Genomic DNA, 21,545 nt, shown 5'->3' with positions numbered 1-21,545 from the left:
AAAAAATCATGAATAAGAAACTACAGATATGTTATATTTTTATAAATAGATAAAAATACACATATATGATAATGAAGAAGTTTTAATCCTAGAATTTTCATCTAGATGATATGGAGATTTCTCTTAATCAATTATACAAGAAAAATATTCGTCTTTATATATATTCACGGCCGACACTCGGCTAACCGAGAGATTGGTCGGTTAATCTATATTGAGTATGCGGCTATATGGGCGATTGGTCTGTTAATCGGGTTGGTTATACGTCTGTTAAGAGTAAAACACTTAATTTAATGTTAAACTCTATCAAATATACAGATTTTTGGCATGTTATAAGAACCAAATCAAAAAAAGAAAAGTGTCTGACAAAATGATATATATCATAGAACATTTTGCACTTGTTAAAACATTTCTTAGTCTGCGCAGTTTTCAGTAAAACTAAAAGGCGTCGCGCAAGTATGTAGTATCTATGCTTATATGCATAGCATTTTTTTTAATAAAAGGCGAAACAAACAAATTTAGATATCATTTAAAGGACAAAAAATAGTACTGTGGTTCTAAATAATAAATTGACAATAGTAAATATTTCATAATTGTAAAATAACGTGAATAATACCACGTTTTAGTGAAAATTATGGGAATAAAGTCTGTTAATGGGTTGGACAATTGAAATTGTGTCAGTTAAGAGTTATTTAGTCACGACAATAATTTTGTTACCATTATATTTTCCCCTTGAAAAATTTAAGAATGAGATGTTCCTGAGTAAACAAAAATGACAATACGGTGCCACAGTATCCTAGAAAGAGCATTTTTAGTTTGACTTTCTTTGCATTTTATTGAAGGGTGTGTCACTTCAATATAGCGTGATATGGATTGGCCCCTGGAATATGCATGAATTTGTTATTGACGTTTTCCATCAGCCTTAATTTTTGTGTCTGTTTGAAGTAGCACGTTCTCAATTTCGACTGAAAGTGTCTTTCTAATACAACACAGGGTACATATAACGTGTTCTCGTTCACATATGAACATGATATTTGTCACTGGACGTTAAACCCAAATTCGTCAGCATCATCCAATTGGTTGTCTATGGTGACCGGTGAAGTCCATTTCGCGTTTTCGCGATTTCGCCTTTCATATTCTATAGGGCGAAAACGCGAAATCGCGAAAAGGCGAAAACGCAAAAACGCGAAGTCGAAAACGAGAAATCGGTTTAGCGTTTTCGCGTTTTCGACTTCGCAATTTCGCAATTTCGCGTTTTCGCCATATAGAATATGTAAGGCGAAAACGCTAAAGCGCTAAAACGCAAAATGGCATTAACCTGCCACCATAGTTGTCCGCATGTAAACTTCTAGAATTTGTCACCAATATAAGTACATCGCAATCCGTTACTGTTTCAACAGCCATCGGTGTTTCATGTGTGTATTCTTAAACAAGTATTATTTTTCTCCCCTTTTTTAGCAATGTATCACTCTCTACTGTCCTTATATATTATTCTATATTCTGCGTTTCCATCCAGATTCTCGTGTATACCATGATGGTCCGGATTGGGGGTATTGTTTTATTTCTGTATTCTTTAAATTGTTATGTCATTTTTTTCTACATTTTATTTATCTTACTCTTTATTTTTTTTTTTTTTTTCATATTTTGTCATCCCAATATATTTTACTTACTGATGTTTAGTTACATTACGACGTTTATCTCTGATTTATATACTGGTTACCAACGTAGATGACAGATTTGTGTCATTCATGACAATTTAACAGAATCAACATGATATATGCGATCATTCTTGGATGAAATTAATATTACTTTAATATTACACTTTTTGAAACCAGTTTATCAATTTTCAATTTCATGTGTTGTTTCCGTATATGTTATGTTTCATTGCTCATGTGTTATTTTCGTATATTTTAGCCTTTCGTCTTGAGCCTACTCATTTGATCCGATAACACCCAAAATAGCAATACAATTATACTTTTATTGCCATTCATAACTCTTAACAGACCAATTAACAGACCGGGTTTTATACATCCGACCCATTAACAGACTAGGTTTTGAATAAAAATTGATTTATGTCACCAAAATACAGATTTTCGTGTAGATTTTTCACACAAGGATATCAATACGGTTAACAAACATAATGCCTTTCTTTTTTCGATGTTCAAAGTATTGAATGCAAGTAAATTTAACCAATGTGTCATTTTGTGTACATTTTATGTGTGTAAAATGTGTATAAATGTATTGATGAGTAACCCGCCTTTTCATTTTATAGATCGTACATCGAAGCTAGAAAAATAATAATTACACCACTGAATTCAGTACATTGAATTGTTTTGTTAGACATGGATACTTTTTATGATGAAAATATATTTAGAAAGTTATACAATGAAACATGCTGAACTTTCAATGATTTCCTCGATAACACCTGATTAACAGACTTTAGCCAACCCGATTAACAGACCAACCGCCGATATAGCCGCATACTCAATATAGATTAACCGACCAATCTCTCGGTTAGCCGAGTGTCGGCCGTGATATTCAATGGGCCTATCAATTAAAAAGTAAAATGACACAAATACTGAGCTCCGAGGAAAATTCTAAACGAAAAGTCAATAATCAAATGATACAAAATCAATAGGCTCAAACATATCAAACGAAAGGACAACAAATGTCATATTTCTGACTTGGTACAAGCATTGTCTTATGTAGATTTTTATTGATCAACAATCTTAACTTCTGTGGGTATTCCGAGGCTAATATCAGCTCAGTATTCGAACCCAGGTTTTGACTCCTTTAGGTAAGTGAATCTAAGATAAATTTTGGTCCTTTAAAAACATCAACTGTTACAGATCCTTTACAGTCTAGGCTTTTAAATATTCGTCTTTGCGCGTTCATGATCAAGCTAAATGAAAGAAAGCGCTTCGAAAGCTTGGAATTTATAAGTATTGTTTTCATGGGTTTTTTATGTTTTGGTACATAAGGTATTTAACAAGTTAAATAATAAAAATACCGAACTCAATCTGAAAAGTCCGTTATCAAAAGGCTAAATCAAAATCTCAAACACATCACACAAATTGATAACAACTGTCATACTAGTATTCCTGAATTTGGTCATTTTCTCACTTAGAAAAAGGTGGGTTAAACCTTGTTTGATAGCTAGCTAAACCTCTCACTTGTACGACAGTCACATTAAATTCCATTATATTGACAACGAAAGTATCCAAAATTTCTACATAGGAAAATGCATATACTAAGTCTGGAAAATGACAGTTATTATCAATGATTGCTGTGTTTGAGCCTTTGATTTTCCATTTCATAAGGGACTTTCAGTTTTGAATTTTCCTCACAGTTTTACTTTTACCCCTGGTTATAAATTTGAAATATTTTTTTTGTTATCAGAGGAATTCGAAGTTTAAGAAGAAGATACCACCAGGTTCCGAAGTAATGAATATCATGGTAGGTGAAGTCGAAGGTTTGATGGGAAATCTGTGTGCTTTTGTACGACTTCAAACTGCTAGTGATATTGGAATGATAACGGAAGTTGATCTACCAACTCGTTTCCTGTTTATTTTACTGGTTCCAAAAGGGAATTTGGAACCAGCAGAGGAAGCTGCTCGATGTATGGGAACACTGATCACAGACGATGTAAGTAATTAAGTGGATAAGAGCAGGGACGAGAATCATATGTCGAAGTAAGGGAAGGTTTAACTAAATTGATCGTGTCGCGCAAGGCGAAAAATAATTACTTATTTTCTATTAATTTTATTTGATACTACATGTACTAGGAACAGAGGTACGCCTTACAAATGAACTCATCATAGATACCAGGATTGAAATAGTGTATTTCCGCCAGAAACGTGTACAAAAGAGTCATCAGTACGCTTAAATGAATATTAAGAAAAAATGAATTTTTATTAGATAAGAAAGTTGAAAACGTAATTAGTTGGGTAATTTGATGTGTGTTTCATTTCTATATTGGGATTTTCGTATGTTCTCTTTCAAATTTTTGTGCATGTTTCCTTGCATTTATTCAACTATTTACTTTTGAATTTCAATACTATTTTAAATGTCCTCTTTGTTAAATTTCAACCCTTTTCAAAAAATTAAATTAATTTCAAGTAAATTATCTTTTGAATCAACTTTAGATAGAATAATCCTGATTATAAGGCCAATCAAAAGATCCTTAAGTTTGTTTACTTTAAGTTTCCAAATTCAACCTGCATTGTTTTTCAAATCTCATAATAAAAATTTTAGGGTATACAAATAAAAATAAATCGAAACGAACGATAACAACATTTTAAGTTTAAAGATTGATTATGTTTCTTTGTGTGTGGGACTCTATTTTCTACATTTTTGTAATCGGCATAATATCGAGACAGACAGCTTTTATTAGTAGAGGGAACCGGAGTGCCCTGAGAGAACCACCGATCTTTGATAGGAAAACTGGCAATCATTGTCAATTAAGATAAGAGTCGAGAGCACCTGCCCTGTGTGCGATTCGAACTCACAACCTCAGTGTTGACAGGCTTGTTGTACAGCACAATCACTGTAGATAACTTATTAAACGATTCATGATCATCAATGCTACTTATTTTAGATATAAAATATTAAAAAGAAATTATATTGTTCTATTGTTCTATATGAACTCATCATAGATACCAGGACTACATTTTGTATATACGCCAGACGCGCGTTTCGTCTTCAAAAGACTCATCAGTGACGCTCGAATCCACAAAAGTTAAAAAGGCCAAATAAAGAACGAAGTTGAAGATCATTGAGAACCAAAATTCCTAAAAGTTTTGCCAAACACAGCTAAGCTAACCATAGTTTATGTGAAAGGTAAACAAAAATCAAGGTTTACATTAATATCGAAAGATGAAGAAGGACAGATAACAACATGGTTGAAAAGTGAAACAAGAAAATGTCAAAAATCATGCATGAGCAACAGACCTTGAAACACTAAACAGATCGAATAATACGAATGCAATAGGAAATAGAAAAATGAAAAAGTTATTCTGAATGAAACCCTTTGCTTTAGATTTTTAGGGAAGTAGCATACAAGGCTGAATCGGAGATAGATTTATTAACCGGAATTCAGGAATTCACCAGTCAAACAACAGTGCTGCCACCTGGATGTTGGAATCCATCTACAAGAATAGAGCCTCCGGATACTTTACCTACAAAGGTTCGAATAAGCGGATACTATTATATTTGAAAATACTTCAATTATAGTTTAATCCTCCCACGTTCAAAATTGAACAAAACATGCGGCGAATCAATATGCAAGAATGTGACCAGGGGTATCTTTACCTTAAATTACTTAAAACCTCTACTAAATTTTTCCATAGATAAAAGATTTGGTTTTGATGTTTGGTTGTAACTGTAGAAAACTTATTTCAAACGGTAAAGCACATCCTCATTTTTACAGAAATGTTGTTAACCGTGCCCGGAAATTTAGAAATGATCCTTGTAAACTTATCGTTCCTTTAAATAAACTTATTCTAAAAGATTACAAATTTAACACTGTAATAAGATCATTGAATATTGTTTTTATTGCTATAAATATTGATTTTGTTAGCAGTAAATTAAAAGCAAACTAAATATTTCTAGTGTGTTATATACATATACACGTTCATGGATCTACAATCTGTCGATACCTGTAACTTGGCATTGAACAAGTTCCTGTTTTTCTCTGACTGTTGATGACGTCTTTACCCTAAATCCATTGGATGTTGGATGTGTACGGATTGATAATTTAGTCTTAGATGCATGATATTTTTTATTAGTTGTTAGTGGCTTTGAACTAATTGCAAGTACTCTCGGATCTGTTCGTAGTGTTTTTTGTTGTCGGGATGTACAAGTACCCGGTCACGTCCACTTGTATTTTTGTCCATCGGATGAGTTAATCCTTTTTCAACTGATTTTTATAGTTCGTTCTTATGTTGTACTGTTATACCACTGTCCCAAGTTAGGGATCCCACTATCATATTTAACCCCGCCACGTTATGTATATATGTTGCTGTCCCAAGTCAGGAGGTCGTAATTCAGTGGTTGTCGTTTGTTTATGTGTTACAGGTTTTTTTTCGTTCATTTTTTTAATGTAAATAAGTCCGGTAGTTTTCTTGTTTGAATTGTTTTACATTGTCAGTTTGGGGCCTTTATAGCTGACTATGCGGTATGGGCGTTATCTTTGTTGAATGCCGTACGGTGAACTATAGTTGGTAATTTTTGTGTCATTTTGGTCTTTTGTGGACGGTTGTCTCATTGGCAATACCACATCTTTTTTTATATTGTTTACTAATTATGTCTATTGGGTTTTGTCTATATAACGCTAACGGAACTATATGCAACTGTCATAAACACTGTAGCATTTTCCATTTGATTTTCCACATTGAATTTTCTTTCAGTAGTTATCATTAATATTTGCTTAAATTTGAATATTTAAATTTGCAGGAGACTCGAAAAGCAGGTCAATCCTTTAAGAAGAAAGAACCCCAAACTCATATAGATGCCACCTTGCAAAGAACTGGCAGGTAATTATTATATATATGATAAAATTGAGAATGGAAATGGGGAATGTGCCAAAGAGACAACAACCCGACCATAGAAAAAAACAACAGCAGAAGGTCACCAACAGGTCTTCAATGTAGCGAGAAATTCCCGCACCCGGAGGCGTCCTTCAACTGGCCCCTAAACAAATATATACTAGTTCAGTGATAATGAAGGCCATACTAATTTCCAAATTGTACACAAGAAACTAAAATTAAAATAGTACAAGACTAACAAAGACCAGAGGCTCCTGACTTGGGACAGGCGCAAAAATGCGGCGGGGTTAAACATGTTTGTGAGATCTCAACCCTCCCCCTATACCTCTAGCCAATGTAGAAAAGTAAACGCATAACAATACGCACATTAAAATTCAGTTCAAGAGAAGTCCGAGTCTGATGTCAGAAGATGTTAAAATCATGTCTGATATTACCAACGAATTAGGATTACAAGACATGAACCAAATGCCTGACCACTCGGTACTTACAGTTTCTATCAAGAGAGAATCGGCTAATCAACAAAATGAAACACCACTAGCGTCTTACTCCGATATTCAAAAACTTCCTAGTAAACCGAGATCTCGGACCATACCAAACGAATTTTTAAATGACGATACGGTAAGAGTAAAAATAGAACAAGTCATTCAAAACATTGAAAATAATTTAACTGTGAAACAAGACGTCGATGCTGCCTACGGTTGTTTTGTTGAACTTATTTCTGATGAAGTGAAATCCAAGATAGGTGAAAAATCAGAAGGAGATAACCAATACAGGAAGTCAAAAGGAAAATCACGATACAAACCATACTGGAACGATAATCTCAAATTACTGTGGGATAAAACCTGCGAACACGAAAAAGTATGGCTGAAATGGAAAGGGTGTGGTACCAAAAAGAAACGTGTGCGAGAACAATTTCTTACATCGAGAAATGCGTTCGATAAACTTTTGAGAAAGGAAAAACGAAGTTATCAAATGCGACAACAGCAAGAGTTACTGAATCTTTCGACAGAGAACAACACAAGAGACTTTTGGAAGAAAATTGGTAAATTAGGAATAGCGAATGACAGGCGTTCTTCAATACCAATGGAAGTATTAACATCAGAAGGTAATGTGTGTAAAGATATTAAAACAGTATATGCCACATGGAAATGCAAGTATGAACATTTATTCAATGTAACTGATAGTAAGTACGACGAAGACTTTATATGTACTGTTCAACATCAACTAGAAAATGAAATAATAAATCTTTCAGGAAAGGATTCAGAAATCTTAAATAATGATATTTCGTATGATGACGTTGAGAAGGCTGTTTATCGAGCAAAACTTAATAAAGCCGGCGGGCTTGACCAAATATGTGCCGAATTTCTTCGTAACAACTCGTGTGTGAATATTCTATTCAAGATCATAAAGTTTGCATTTGACAATGGAGTTGTGCCTGCGACATGGAACAACATACTCATAAATCCAATATTAAAACCAGACAAAGATTATCGTGATCCTTTAGGCTATCGAGGGATAGCTCTGATGTCAATTCCCTGTAAGATATATGCAGATATTCTTAACACACGTTTATCATCCTGGTTAGAAGAAAATAACATCTTAGCCGATGAACAAAACGGCTTTAGAAAAGATCGTGGTTGCATTGAACATTTATACTCTCTAACAAGTATTATAACTAATAGAAAAATCGAAAGACTATCAACGTTTGCTTGTTTCATCGATGCCAAAAAAGCCTTTGATTCTGTAAATAGGGAGATGATGTGGTTTAAACTGATGTCAATAGGCATAAATGGAAAGTTTCTAAAAGGACTACAGTCGTTATATGTAGATGTTCGCTATGCTGTTAAAGTAAACGGCCATATGACCGATATGTTTGGCGTTAATATGGGCGTAAAACAAGGCTGCAAAATATCACCATCATTATTCTCTGTGTATGTAAACGATCTAGTCTATGAAATAAACAATCTGAATCTTGGTATCCCGATCAATGAGTCGTGCATTTTGTCTATCCTGTTATACGCTGACGACATTGTTTTACTAGCACCAGATGAAGAATCCCTTCAAATGATGTTAAATGTAGTCAGCAACTGGTGTTCAAAGTGGAGATTAAGTTTAAATTTTGAAAAGACAAAAATAATACATTTTCGTTGTCCCGCATCCCCTCGATCGAACTTTAACTTTCTTTTTGGAGACACAACTATTGAGTATTGCAGTAAATATCGATATTTAGGATTGTGGCTTGATGAACATCTAAATTGGAAATTTACAGTGAGGGAAATAAGAAAGTCGGCAAGTAGAGCTCTCTCCGCACTTTATACAAAGTTCATTTCGTGTGGCGGAATGGACTATGACATATTTACAAAACTATATGAAAGCCTTGTACAGCCTGTTTTATTATATGGAGCGAGTATTTGGGGCATATCAGAACACAAACAATTAGAAACTGTTCAAAACAAAGCATGCCGATACTACCTAGGTGCTTTTAAGAACTCTTCAAACCTAGCTATACGTGGAGACATGGGATGGTCTACGGTAAAAACTAAACAAAATATCGAAGTTTTGAGACTGTATTTTAAAGTTACAAACTTAGATGGAAATAGGCTCGTTAAAAAGATACATGAATCGAGTAAATCAAAACAGCGCTCGTGGAATTCCCGTGTACTGAAATTTATTGAACAAATTGAATTAAGTTCTTTGATAAACGCTCAAAATATGACAATCCGACAAAAAGTTAATATTGCAAAGGACAAGTTAAACACTATGGATGCTGAAAATTGGCTACGCGATGTGCATAACGATCGAAACTGTGAAAATGGAAATAAACTTAGGACGTTCAGACAGTTTAAAAGTTATCTTCAGGCAAGCAGTTATGTGAAATCCGTCAAGTTTAGAGACTACCGTCGAACTTTATCCAACTTTCGTTGTGGCTCCTTACCACTCGCCATTGAAACAGGACGTTACACCAAGCCAGTTACACCTTTAAATGAAAGAATTTGTCAGTTTTGTGATGGAAATACGATTGAAACTGAACAACATTTTTTAATGAACTGTAATTTTTATTCGGACTTGAGAGAGGAACTTTTAAATTCACCTTTTTTATCAAACTATGTTTTTATTATCTTGAGTGTAGGAGAGAAATTTAATTATATTATGAGCTGTGATGAAATTCAATTTTTGTTAGCTAAAACATTGCATTTGATGTTTAAGAGGAGAAAGATAAATTTATAACTTTTAAAGAACTAAAATTTTTAATTATTATTTATTAGCATATTATTTTTAAAAGATTTTAACATCAATTCTACCCTTTTTGTTTTTTTAAGTTTAAAATTGTTGATCTACGAAGTAATTGTTTCGTATTTTTAAATTTTACTTTTGAAAAATGTATTAAATTGTGTATGCATTTAATGTACATGAGGTAAAAGTGTCTCATATGTCTTTTAAGGCAGGAATCTAATATATTTTTATGCTGTTTTTATCTGATGTATAATATATTATGTATAATGTTAGATTGTGACACTGTAATAAACTAATTACTTACTTACTTACTTACTGTAACCAAAAAAATAAACAAAATGACAATAATACATAAATAACAACAGACTACTAGCAGTTAACTGACATGCCAGCTCCAGACTTCAATTAAACTGACTGAAAAATTATGATTTCATCATATGAACATCAGGCACAATCCTTCCCGTTAGGGGTTTAGTATCATACCATCATAACATATATGAGAAGAACATAACCCGTGTCATATGATAGTCTGATAATATATCTTCATATGGCTAACCGATAAAAGACACGGCAATTGTCTTGATTCTAAACATAAACAATTCAAACATTGACAACTAATTGAATACACTCTACAATGGACTGGAGTGTAAATATTATAAATTTCGAAATATTGGTCATAAAAGTAAAAAGAAACTCCACAGGTTTGGATGGTTAATATACACTTCATAAGTCTGACAGCTAAATATATTTTTCAATTGACTTGTAACACACTATAACTATCCGACAAAGTCATATCACACACTGCATTGGACTGATACATGTAGATATATATTTTAACCATGTCAAATAGAAAAAGAAGACGTGGCACGATTACAAAAGAAACAACTCTCCAGATTGAAAATAATCTGACAACGCCATGGCTAAAAATGAAAAGACAAACACACAAATAATAGTTCAGACGACACAACATAGAAAACTAAAGACTTAGCAACACGAACCCAACAACATTTTGGGGGAATCGCAGGTGCTCCGGAAGGATAACCAGATCCTGATCCACATCTTGCAACCGTCCTGTTACTTTTGTTATTACAAATCCGGTAAATAGTTTAATTCAGTAGGTCACATTCGTGAAAAGTAAGTGGTTCGCAAGATTGCATGTTGCATACTCTCATCAAATCTCATGGAATGATTTTCAGGTTATTTGGTGGTCTTGTGGCAGACGTTAAGAGAAAACTACCGTGGTATAAGAGTGACTTTACGGATGGCTTACATATACAGTGTTTTGCATCATTTATATATTTATTCCTAGCGACCTTGGCCCCGAATGTGACGTTTGGTGGATTACTTGGAGACAAAATTGATAATTTTATGGTATTTTAAAGATGGATTAGAATTATTTATCATATTTTCTATTGATTGAAAACCAACAATAGAATAATACTGTTGTTCTTTCTTGTCATTTGAAAATTCAAAACATAACTTATAAATGCAATTTTATACCATTCTTTTTATCAAATTTAGTAGGTTGAAAAAACATTAAAATAATAAAATGTGGTAGGATTGTTGGATAATTTAAATAAGAAATAAGCGGTACGAGATCTTTCACGTTTAACCATTTTGACAAAAAGTTTTATTGTTTCCAGAAATTAGTCTTCATAACTCATTAATTTTAGATTTTTTATTGGCCTAGCATGTGTCTTTTTTTCAATTAAATATCAACAACGATCATATACCAGATCCTTCACGATTCAATCTCAATACTTGGACATCGTGTTTTATATCTTTTTTTTCGATGCATGTATACCGAATGCCAGTCTTGCATTTATTGGGGAAAATATGTAAGTAACTGCACGCCTTCATTTAGTGTAAAGGAAAATCACAAAGCACCAAACTCCGAAGAAACGGAAAGTCCCTAATCAAACGACAAAATCAAATGATAAAAACACACCAAACAAATGGACAACAACTGTCATATTCCTGACTTGGTACAGGCATTTTTAAACGTAGAAAATAGAGGACGAACCTGGTTTCACAGCGCCAAACCTCTCACCTGAATGACAGTCGCATCAAATTCCGTTATATTTACAACGATGTGTGAACAAAACAGACATATTAGGTAAAATAGTCAAAATATGGTTACAGTAGTCATCACTGTGTTACAATCTCAAAACAAACAGACATTTTCAAAAAGCATAAAAAGCATCTATCAAATTATAAGTAAAGGCATGCATTCATGTAGTGTATCCTTCTACACCAGGGACCAATGGAGTGTATATTAGCCGCAGCTATTACTGGAGTGGTGTTTGCCTTATTTTCTGGTCAGCCAATGAATATCTTAGGAAGTACAGGTCCAATGTTGGTGTTAGAGATGATACTGTATAGTTTTTGTGTGTGAGTACATAGTATTTCATTTTATTTTGTATTGTGAATTCATTAATATTCGATGGATATCAATTTTCGCGTGGATTTGGTAGGAACAGCATGAACAGGGGAACCACGAATTTGAATGTTCCACGAAATCCAAATTTTGTAAAAGAAAGTATACACACTTTGCCAAAAACACGAATTCAAATATTCACGAATATGTACGTTTTCCTCAATTCACGAACATCGGTACCCACGAAAATGAATGAATCCATAGTATCACTTTTTAAATCTAAAGAATGTATTTATTTATGAAAATGTAGGGGGACTTTCACTCAAGAGAAAATCAATGTTGTATTGGAAAAATTTGTCCAGTCAAACTTAGTTTGAACTTAAAACTAAGTGCAACAGAAAATGTTTTAGTTCTAATCTATAGCATTAAGCCCCAAATATACACATTAAAGAGTCCCATAAAATCAAACTTTAGGAAAAAACTCAAATTTTTCATTTTTAATTTGTTTTGAAAATTAACATTGAAAAGCGAGATATCTCCGTGAAAAATATTTTTGCTTATGTAGAAAATGGTGGATTTAGCCTGGATTTAAAGCTAGGTAAACAACTTATTCATATTTCAGTAGCATACAATTCCATTATATTTAAACAATGTGTGATCAAAAACTAACAGACAAAATAGGTAAAAAAATGCATTTTACAATTTCGGAAAAAAATTGTCAATTAAGGCTAAATAGAACAAAAACAAAGATAAAATAACGTTGCAATAATGCATGTTATAGTGTATTTACTTTTCCTAAGGGACCTTGGTGGCTGAATGGTCTGAGTAATTCCTACTGTAAACAATATCCAGTTAACACTGAGTTTATTAAATCGAATCCTGCTCGTATTGATTGACTTAAACTGTCAGTTTTCTTATCAAAGGTTGGTTGTTTGTTTGCCCGGGCTCTATTATTCATCCACCAATAAAAACTGGCGGTCACGAAATAGCATAAAGCGTAAGAAAAAGTGGCGTTGAAATACTAAAAATAAAAATATAAATCCTTTTCTTAACTACAAAGAGTAATATAATAAAAATATATTTGAAAATAAAAATACTTATTCATTTTGCAGTGACAGAGGTTGGGATTATATGCCTTTTAGATGCTGGGTTGGAATATGGATAGCATTTATTATTTTCATCATCGTTGCACTAGACTTAAGTGCATTAGTTCGATTCATCACAAGGTTTACAGAAGAATGTTTTGCCTGCCTAATTGCACTGATCTTCATTTTCCAAGCATTTGAAAATTTAATTAAGATTGAAGACAAGTTTCCGATTCACTTCCTTGCATCTCCAACTAATTCATGCGTGTGCGAAAATTTTACAATACCGTTTAATAGGTCAACTTATTTTAATGTGTCCGAATATACAACGAACATCTCAAACAACAGTGCCTATGAACGGGATTTCAATATTTCAGTGCATGATGCGGGTACTATAAACAATAGTGTGCTTCCAGCTTACTGTTCTAAATATGGCGGTTATCTTACCGGAAGTGGATGTAGCGACAAACTGTATGAGCCGAATGTGTTCTTTATGTCCTGCTTACTTTTCCTAGGAACATTTGGAATTGCAATATTTTTAGTGAATATCAAAGGAGGAACGTTTGCTACTGCAACGGTAAGATTTGTCAGTTTATTTTCGATTTGTGAGTGTGACTGTCCCTCTGGTATCTTTCGTCCCTCTTATGAATAAGCATCGAACTTTTATCTCATTTTCGGGATTATGAAAAATAATCGGAAGGGAAGACACACGAGATAGAAACACATAAAAAACACAGCGAAGAAAGATACGCATTATATTGGTCAACATTAACAAGATGAAAGTCAATAGTCCATAAAACACATTTTAGCTAGGCTCTAATATGGAGCCCTAATTTTTGGCGGGGCTCGTGTAGATCAATTTTAAATTTTTTCTCTATTGTCTTTTAGCAGGTAGAATTTGATTGTGTTTTTTTTTATTATTGTTCGACTTTCTTTAACTTCAAAATATGTATTTACAAAACCGTAGGTGAACATTTTCCAGAAATGTAACCAAGTCTTTGTGCAGTAAAGGCAACAGTAGAAAATTACTCAAATCATTAACGTTAAGGTAAACGTTGTCTACTAATGTTCAAATATTATGAATTAAGGTTAACTCAAATGGAGTGGGACCAAATGTATCGACGGGGTCAAAAGTAAAATAAAAATAATACTGAACTCCGAGGAAAATTCAATAAAATGGCAAAATCAAAATCGGAAACAAATAAAACGAAAGGATAACAACTATCATACTCCTGACTTGGTACAGGCATTTTCTAATGTAGAAATAGGTGAATTGAACCTGGTTTGATAGCTAGCTAAACCTATTACTTGTATGACAGTCATGCCAGTCGCATTCCATTATATTCACGATGATGCACGAACAAAACAAACAGACACAAAGGGTAAAGATGTCAAATATAATTAATCTCTTAATCATCTACAATGCGAATATACACTTCTACTAATGTTATCCATATTCATGTGCATGGAAAAGGAAAATCGTGTTATGAACCACAGTTATCCCGAAAATTAAGAATCAATGAAGGCGTTCGGGAAGCTTTGGAAGAGATAACTTCATGTTGTTTATTGCTTAGTTTTCTATGTTGTGTCATGTGTACTATTGTTTGTCTGTTTGGCTTTTTCATTTTTGGCTATGGCGTTGTCAGTTTGTTTTCGATTTGCGAGTTTGACTGTCCCTTTGGTATCTTTTTCCCTCTTTTACTTTGGAATGTGTAAGAGGCTTTTTTATTACTGTTTTCTTATAGTTATATTCCTTTTAATTTTTAAATTTCGTACATTTCATTAGTAATGTACATGTAATAAATATCAGTTTTCTTGAGATTATTATTGCTTTATGTTTGATGACTTGGTTGGAGTGTTAAAATGGTTCTTTCTATCTTCTTTTCCCGTCTCGCTTTGTATTTTTGCTCAATTATATAATTCTTATTATTGTAGATAAGGCGTACTATCAGTGACTTTGGAGTCTTACTGTCCATTATATCAATGGTTGTAGTTGATGCATTAGTTGGCGTTCAAACTCAAAAACTATCAGTTCCTGCTGAGTTTAAGGTATAAAAATAAAAAAGAAGACGTGGTATGATTGCCAATGAGACAAGTCTCCACAAGAGACCAAAATGACACTCAAATTAACAACTATAGGCCACCATACGGCCTTCAACAATGAGAAAAGCCCATACCGCGTAGTCAGCTATAAAAGGACCCGAAATCACAATGTTAAACAATTCAAACGAGAAAACTAACAATCCTATTTATTTTAAAAAAATGAGGCTTTTTTGAGATCTTGTTGATAAAGAGCACGGATAATTTGAAATATTTTCATAATGCTAAACAGTCAGAATAAATAAACCAGAGACAACTTTAAAGCTATTAATGATAATGCTCGACAAAAAGGGAATAAACAAAAATACGAAACACCGAGGAAAGTTCTAAACAGAAAGTACTTACATTAATGGGAAAATCAAAACCTCTTACATATAAAACGAATAGATAACTGACTTGGAATAGGCAGTTTCGTATGTAGAAAAATGAGGATTAAACCGGGTTAATAGCAGCTAAACCTTTCACTTGTATGACAGTCGCATAAAATACCGTTATATTGACACAAAGGAACGTTGATCTAAAGCCACAATAACAAACATATTGAGTAAATACCCTAAATAATTATTCGCTACAGGGAACATAACTTATACATTGTAACCTGACTAAACCGAACATGCAAAAACCGAAAACCTGTCTAAACCAAACATGTTCGTAAGCACCGTCATATCAAATTATGTGCATTGTGAACCTGATAAAACCAAATATCGATCAAGACCGACCAAAACCTTAAGTCTCAAAGAGGTTCGCTTAAACATGTTTCACTGTACTAAGTACCAGTTCTTGCCGTCTTGCAATGTCCTGCACAATAAAATATCTAAAATATCTGCCATAAGAGTATGAAAAATGATGATAGCGAGAAAATAAAACAAACAGCTTGTTAACATTTTAAAGGCTAGAAATAAAACATCAACACATACTGTGGATTCATTTATTGTCCTGGGTATCAATTTTGGTGGATTGCTGCACATTTAAATACTCGTGGTTTTGTCAAAATCTGTATACACAGACTATCAAAAGTATGTTACTCGTTGAAAATTTGAATTCGTGGTTTATCTGTTTCCTCTAAAATCAACGAAAACTGTTATTCCATGAATTATAAAGAATCAACAGTACTGTAGATTAATTTTTTCTTCGTTGGATACCAATTTTCGTGAGTTTCGTTGATATAGGTGAATCACGAATTCAAATGTTCAACAACATACAAATTTCGATAGGCTGTCTATGCGAAGTTTGGTGAAACCACGTAATCAAATATCCGCGAAAATGAATGTCTTTCTCAATCCAGGAAAATCAATACCCACGAAAACAAATGAACCCGCAGTAACATAGATTTTAATTTCAGCCTAGTAATGCTGCCCGTGGCTGGTTCATAAATCCTTGGAGTGATAAAAATCCGTGGTGGTTGATATTAGTCGCAGCTATCCCAGCACTACTGACAACAATCCTGATATTCATGGATCAGCAAATAACAGCTGTTATCGTTAATCGACCAGCTCATAAACTTAGGGTTTGTTTATATCTCGGATCAGGGAGATAACTCTTTATATCAGTTATACGTTTGAAAAAGAATATATTTATAAAAATGGTTCACACAAACGGTCTGATGATTTTAAGAATTATTTTACATTACCTAGGTCTACTTCCGTTATTCGCATGGGATTGTTTTAAAAAAAAATAAAAAAATTTAATTCGCAATTATAGTGTATTGTAAAACAAATGTATGGTCACCTGTAGGACTGTGTAACATTGTTAAGCATTGTAAAACTTCTTTAACAGTACTGGTTTTATTCTAATGGAGACCACTCAAAGCCGAATATTGAAAGCCAAGAAACAGTTGAAGATATGTTTGACCAGTCGAATAGCCATGTCCGTCTAAGGCAAACACTTCTGAAGGAAATAGAAACTTTAATTTCTTAACAATTTTAGCATTTATAAGCGGTCAAATTCAAGTGTTTCATTTAAAAGACACATTTCAAATACAATTATAGCAGTTTTGTATTTATTGTAAAGTCTACGAATAAACGTCTTAATAAATAGATTTTTAACATTTCGTTTTAAGATTATTGAAACACCACTTCTTTTAAACAAAAACCACATGGAGAATCAAAACGCTTTACACGAAGGGAAATGGACAATTCGAATATTTTTTAAATCATATTAGGAGATAACTGTGTTGTATGTTAAGATTCGACGGCATCAATTGGTGATTTTATGGTAGCAAAAAAAGTTACCTTGCGACGGTTTTTTGCGATCATTGATGCCATTGGAACTAATTTGCAACATGTTTCATCTCCATTCTAATGAAGCTAACAGAAAACTACGTAAACTGATACACTTAAAATCTGTCATACATCGTCTTCGCATTGGCGTACGTTTTAATAGCATCAATTGTCAATTGATGCCATGAAAACTAGTATTAAACGTGACGCAATCAAAATAAATGTTACAAACGATGTTGCATCAGAATCATTACGCAAACCTGTGAAAACACTAAAACTGTAAACATTGTTTCTGTAGAGTGTTGATTAAAATGTTGGACATGCAATCATACATGGTAGACAAAGTGTATGTTAAGTGAGTTTTTCTATAAAAATGATTAAAACCAACGTTACCCGTCCTTTTAGTTATAATAGGCAAACAAAATGGTAGAAAAAATATAATTGGCTAAGTAAAAAAGAATAATGGTCTTGTAAGTTTTTCAATTGAAAATTTTAACACAACGGAATCAACATAGCGTATGCACAAGGGTTACGATTTAAGTGGATTTACGTGTGAGGAATATTGTAACAGCCATTGTCATGTACATCTCTGAGTCTGCGCTTAGTTTATTTATACCACTGGGTTGTTTACAAAGCGACAGAAACACGTCATATTTGAATCAGATTAAAACATATCTTTTATTTGGTATCTAGATTTCGCTACCAACCTTCAAACATTTGTGTTTATTTCAGAAAGGAGGTGGCTACCATTTAGATATGCTAATACTTGGTATATTGATAGTGGTGCTTTCGTTATTTGGACTACCATGGTATGTTGCAGCCACCGTGTCGGCGCTGGCGCACATAAAGAGTTTAACAAGAGAATCGGAATGTGCTGCTCCAGGAGAGAAACCAACTTTTCTGGGTGTAAGGTAATTAAGAATCTTAATCATGGACAAGGAAAGAATAACCCCATGAAGATTATCAAGTATAAATAATAGATTCCAATTTAATAAATAAAGTATGAAAAGCAAGTAAGAAATGGCGAGAATATTTAACAATATAAAATGGGAATTTTTATTTATAAATCGATGATAAAGTCATAAGGAAGTGGCTGTCAACGTATCTTGCCTCCTAAACATGTATAGGGATATGATTGGTTAAAAGCGACCGCGTGAATACGTGTATATTTTATATTGGGTTAGTAGTTATTTTACGATCCTTTGTAAAAACAAAAAGGTGTTGAGGAAATTTCTAGGGGTTTTGGAATTTAGGATCCTCAATGCTCTTCAACTTTGTACTTGTTTGGCTTTATAAATATTTTCATATGAGCGTCACTGATGAGTCTTATGTAGACGAAACGCGCGTCTGGCGTACAAAATTATAATCCTGGTACCATTGATAACTATTTAAACCACTGGGTCGATGCCACTGCTGGTGGACGTTTCGTCTTCAAGGGTATCACCAGCCCAGAAGTCAACACTTCGGTGTTGACATGAATATCAATAATGTGGTCATTTTTATAAATTACCTGTTTACAAAACTTTGAATTTTTCGAAAAACTAAGGATTTTCTTATTCCAGGCATAGATTACCTCAGCCGTATTTGGCACAACTTTTTGGAATTTTGGATCCTCAATGCTCTTCAACTTTGTACTTGTTTGGCTTTATAAATATTTTGATATGTGCGTCACTGATGAGTCTTATCTAGACGAAACGCGCGTCTGGCGTACTAAATTATAATCCTGGTACCTTTGATAACTCTTTAAATTTAAACAAAGAAATTGATGAAGAACGATTACGATAAATATAGAAAACACATTAAAAGCTTACAAGTTGTTGTTCTTGTCATTTATTTTGTTATAGACCAATGAAAGTAGTTTCTAAGTATTGAAGACAAGATCACTTTAAAATGCCATTTGTCGAAATGTTACATGTTAACATAGACGGTTAAAAATATTTGTTACACATTCTTTTAGTGACCTTATACGATATATTAGGCATGTATCGACCCCATATATATCTATGTAACTAATAATATCATACACATGCATAAGTCAATCTACCTCATGACAGAAATATGTTCCTTCACCCAACAAAGAGTTGTATTCCGTTTTGATAATGACCATGGTTCCTGTTCATCCAATATTTATCATGTTTATAGGGAACAGAGGGTAACAGCATTACTTGTTGGAATACTGAGTGGTTTCGCTGTTCTAATAACTTCAGTTCTCAAGGTAAGTATATTTTTGTATTTTCCATTATTTCATTAAACATGTGAAAGGCTTACTAACAGTTTTACTTTTAAATGATATGCATGGCTAAAATCGGAATCGCAATTCCTAAAACAAAATCTGAACCAACTTATGTATAGGTTATCCTTTGATTTACCAATAACATGAGTGAGGGCTATAAATAGTAGAACACACATGATGAGTCGGGCATAATTCTAAACATGCAATTTGTTTGAAGTTAAAACAAGAAATAATCCATTAATGTTTAACCGCAAACACACTTTAAAATTAATGTTATATTCCCCTCAACTAGGGTCGATTGCACAAACACCTTGCATGTGTTAATATTGAATAATATTGATCCAAATTTCTATATTTTTTTTTATAGTTTATACCAATGCCAGTTCTATATGGTGTGTTTCTTTACATGGGTGTTGCTTCACTGAAAGGAATGCAGGTCAGTAATGTTACAGTGTTTGTTAGTTATTTTGAAACATAATGTTGTTAAAATTATTGCAAATAAACAATCCGAAAAACTCCAAAGCCGAACATCAAGATGTTCTTTTGGAAAACGTTTATGTATTTGGAGTCCTTGATGCCCTGCAACTTCGTACTTTACTAGGCTTTGTTCACTTGAATAACGCGTCAATGATGAGTCTTTTGAAAAGTGTGTCTAGCGTACAAATTTTCAATCCTTAGATGTTAGATGAGTTTTTTTTTTATTTTTATAACAAATCTACACACACGAGGTCAAATACAATTCATTACAATAGTGTATTGTCATTTGTAGTTAGGGACCGTTCTGATATAGGGATCTTAGTAGCAATTTGGTATAGTTAGTCAAACTACCATATGACTAGTCTGTCTACGTTGAGGATGAGTCCTAATCCGAAACGTCAATCTTGAATGACTCGGATTGTCAGTATTTCGGTTTCCCCTTCTATAAAACACTTACATCAATATACATTAAAGCCTAATTTACACCGTTTTGAATTCATGTTAAAGGAAGATACCAACAAATTTAGTTTCACTGTTAACTGTGTAGCACTGTGCTTATTCAAATCAACGATATTAATGTACCCTACCTAGCAATTGCCTTTGTTTATTTCAAATGAATACAATTGAATATTGTTACCATGGTAATTTTATTTACTTCAGTATATTTGTTCCGAACTGCTTATCGTGTCCCTGAATAATGCATAACATAGCCTTCAAAAGAATCCAAATTATAGTTTCATTACCTATAAGGAAATTCCTTCCTTGCACATCCAGTTTGAGATCTAAAAACGATATTTGAGAAAACGGAGATTTTTATAGCTTACTTTGCGGTTTGGGCTGTGCTCATTGTTGAAGGCCGTACGATGACTTATAGTTGATAATTCCTAGCTTATGTTTATATCTTGAGGAGGGTTGTCTCATTTGCAATCATACCACACATTTTTTTTATATGTCAAGATTTCTCTATGTATAGGGGTACATACAGCAAGATGATATACCATTAGTATGATTGAGTTTTGTGTTTTTGCAGCTAGTACAACGAATAAAAATCGTATTTATTCCGCCAAAATACCAGCCTGATTATGAATATCTACGACATGTTCCATTGACGAAGGTTCATCTTTTCACATTCATTCAAATAATTTGTTTGGGTGTTTTATGGGCTGTTAAAAGTATTCATGAGATATCAATAATTTTTCCTGTGATGGTAAGTAGTCATATATTCGATATATGTTTACATTTTAATGTTGTTTTTCTGTTGAATCGTAGTTCTCCTCT

The 21,545-nt window shown here is 33.2% G+C and overlaps 1 protein-coding gene across 1 annotated transcript in view; it reads left to right on the top strand.

Annotated features, from left to right (window-relative positions):
* Window positions 1–21,545, top strand: part of LOC143059754 (electrogenic sodium bicarbonate cotransporter 1-like) — a 36,421-nt gene that overhangs the window by 10,984 nt on the left and 3,892 nt on the right. Inside the window, exons 6-17 of the mRNA XM_076233305.1 lie at window positions 3,397–3,642; window positions 5,036–5,182; window positions 6,451–6,530; window positions 10,973–11,147; window positions 12,034–12,167; window positions 13,266–13,815; window positions 15,174–15,287; window positions 16,681–16,845; window positions 18,290–18,468; window positions 19,700–19,772; window positions 20,158–20,226; window positions 21,298–21,474. Of these exons, the coding sequence (XP_076089420.1) occupies window positions 3,397–3,642; window positions 5,036–5,182; window positions 6,451–6,530; window positions 10,973–11,147; window positions 12,034–12,167; window positions 13,266–13,815; window positions 15,174–15,287; window positions 16,681–16,845; window positions 18,290–18,468; window positions 19,700–19,772; window positions 20,158–20,226; window positions 21,298–21,474 (2,109 nt within the window). The remainder of the gene's footprint in view (window positions 1–3,396; window positions 3,643–5,035; window positions 5,183–6,450; window positions 6,531–10,972; window positions 11,148–12,033; window positions 12,168–13,265; window positions 13,816–15,173; window positions 15,288–16,680; window positions 16,846–18,289; window positions 18,469–19,699; window positions 19,773–20,157; window positions 20,227–21,297; window positions 21,475–21,545) is intronic.

Source organism: Mytilus galloprovincialis, chromosome 14 (assembly GCF_965363235.1).
Source record: "Mytilus galloprovincialis chromosome 14, xbMytGall1.hap1.1, whole genome shotgun sequence".
Taxonomy (NCBI): Eukaryota; Metazoa; Mollusca; class Bivalvia; order Mytilida; family Mytilidae; genus Mytilus; species Mytilus galloprovincialis.
Note: the sequence above shows the minus strand (reverse complement) of the source record. Positions and strands in the feature narration are given on the sequence as shown.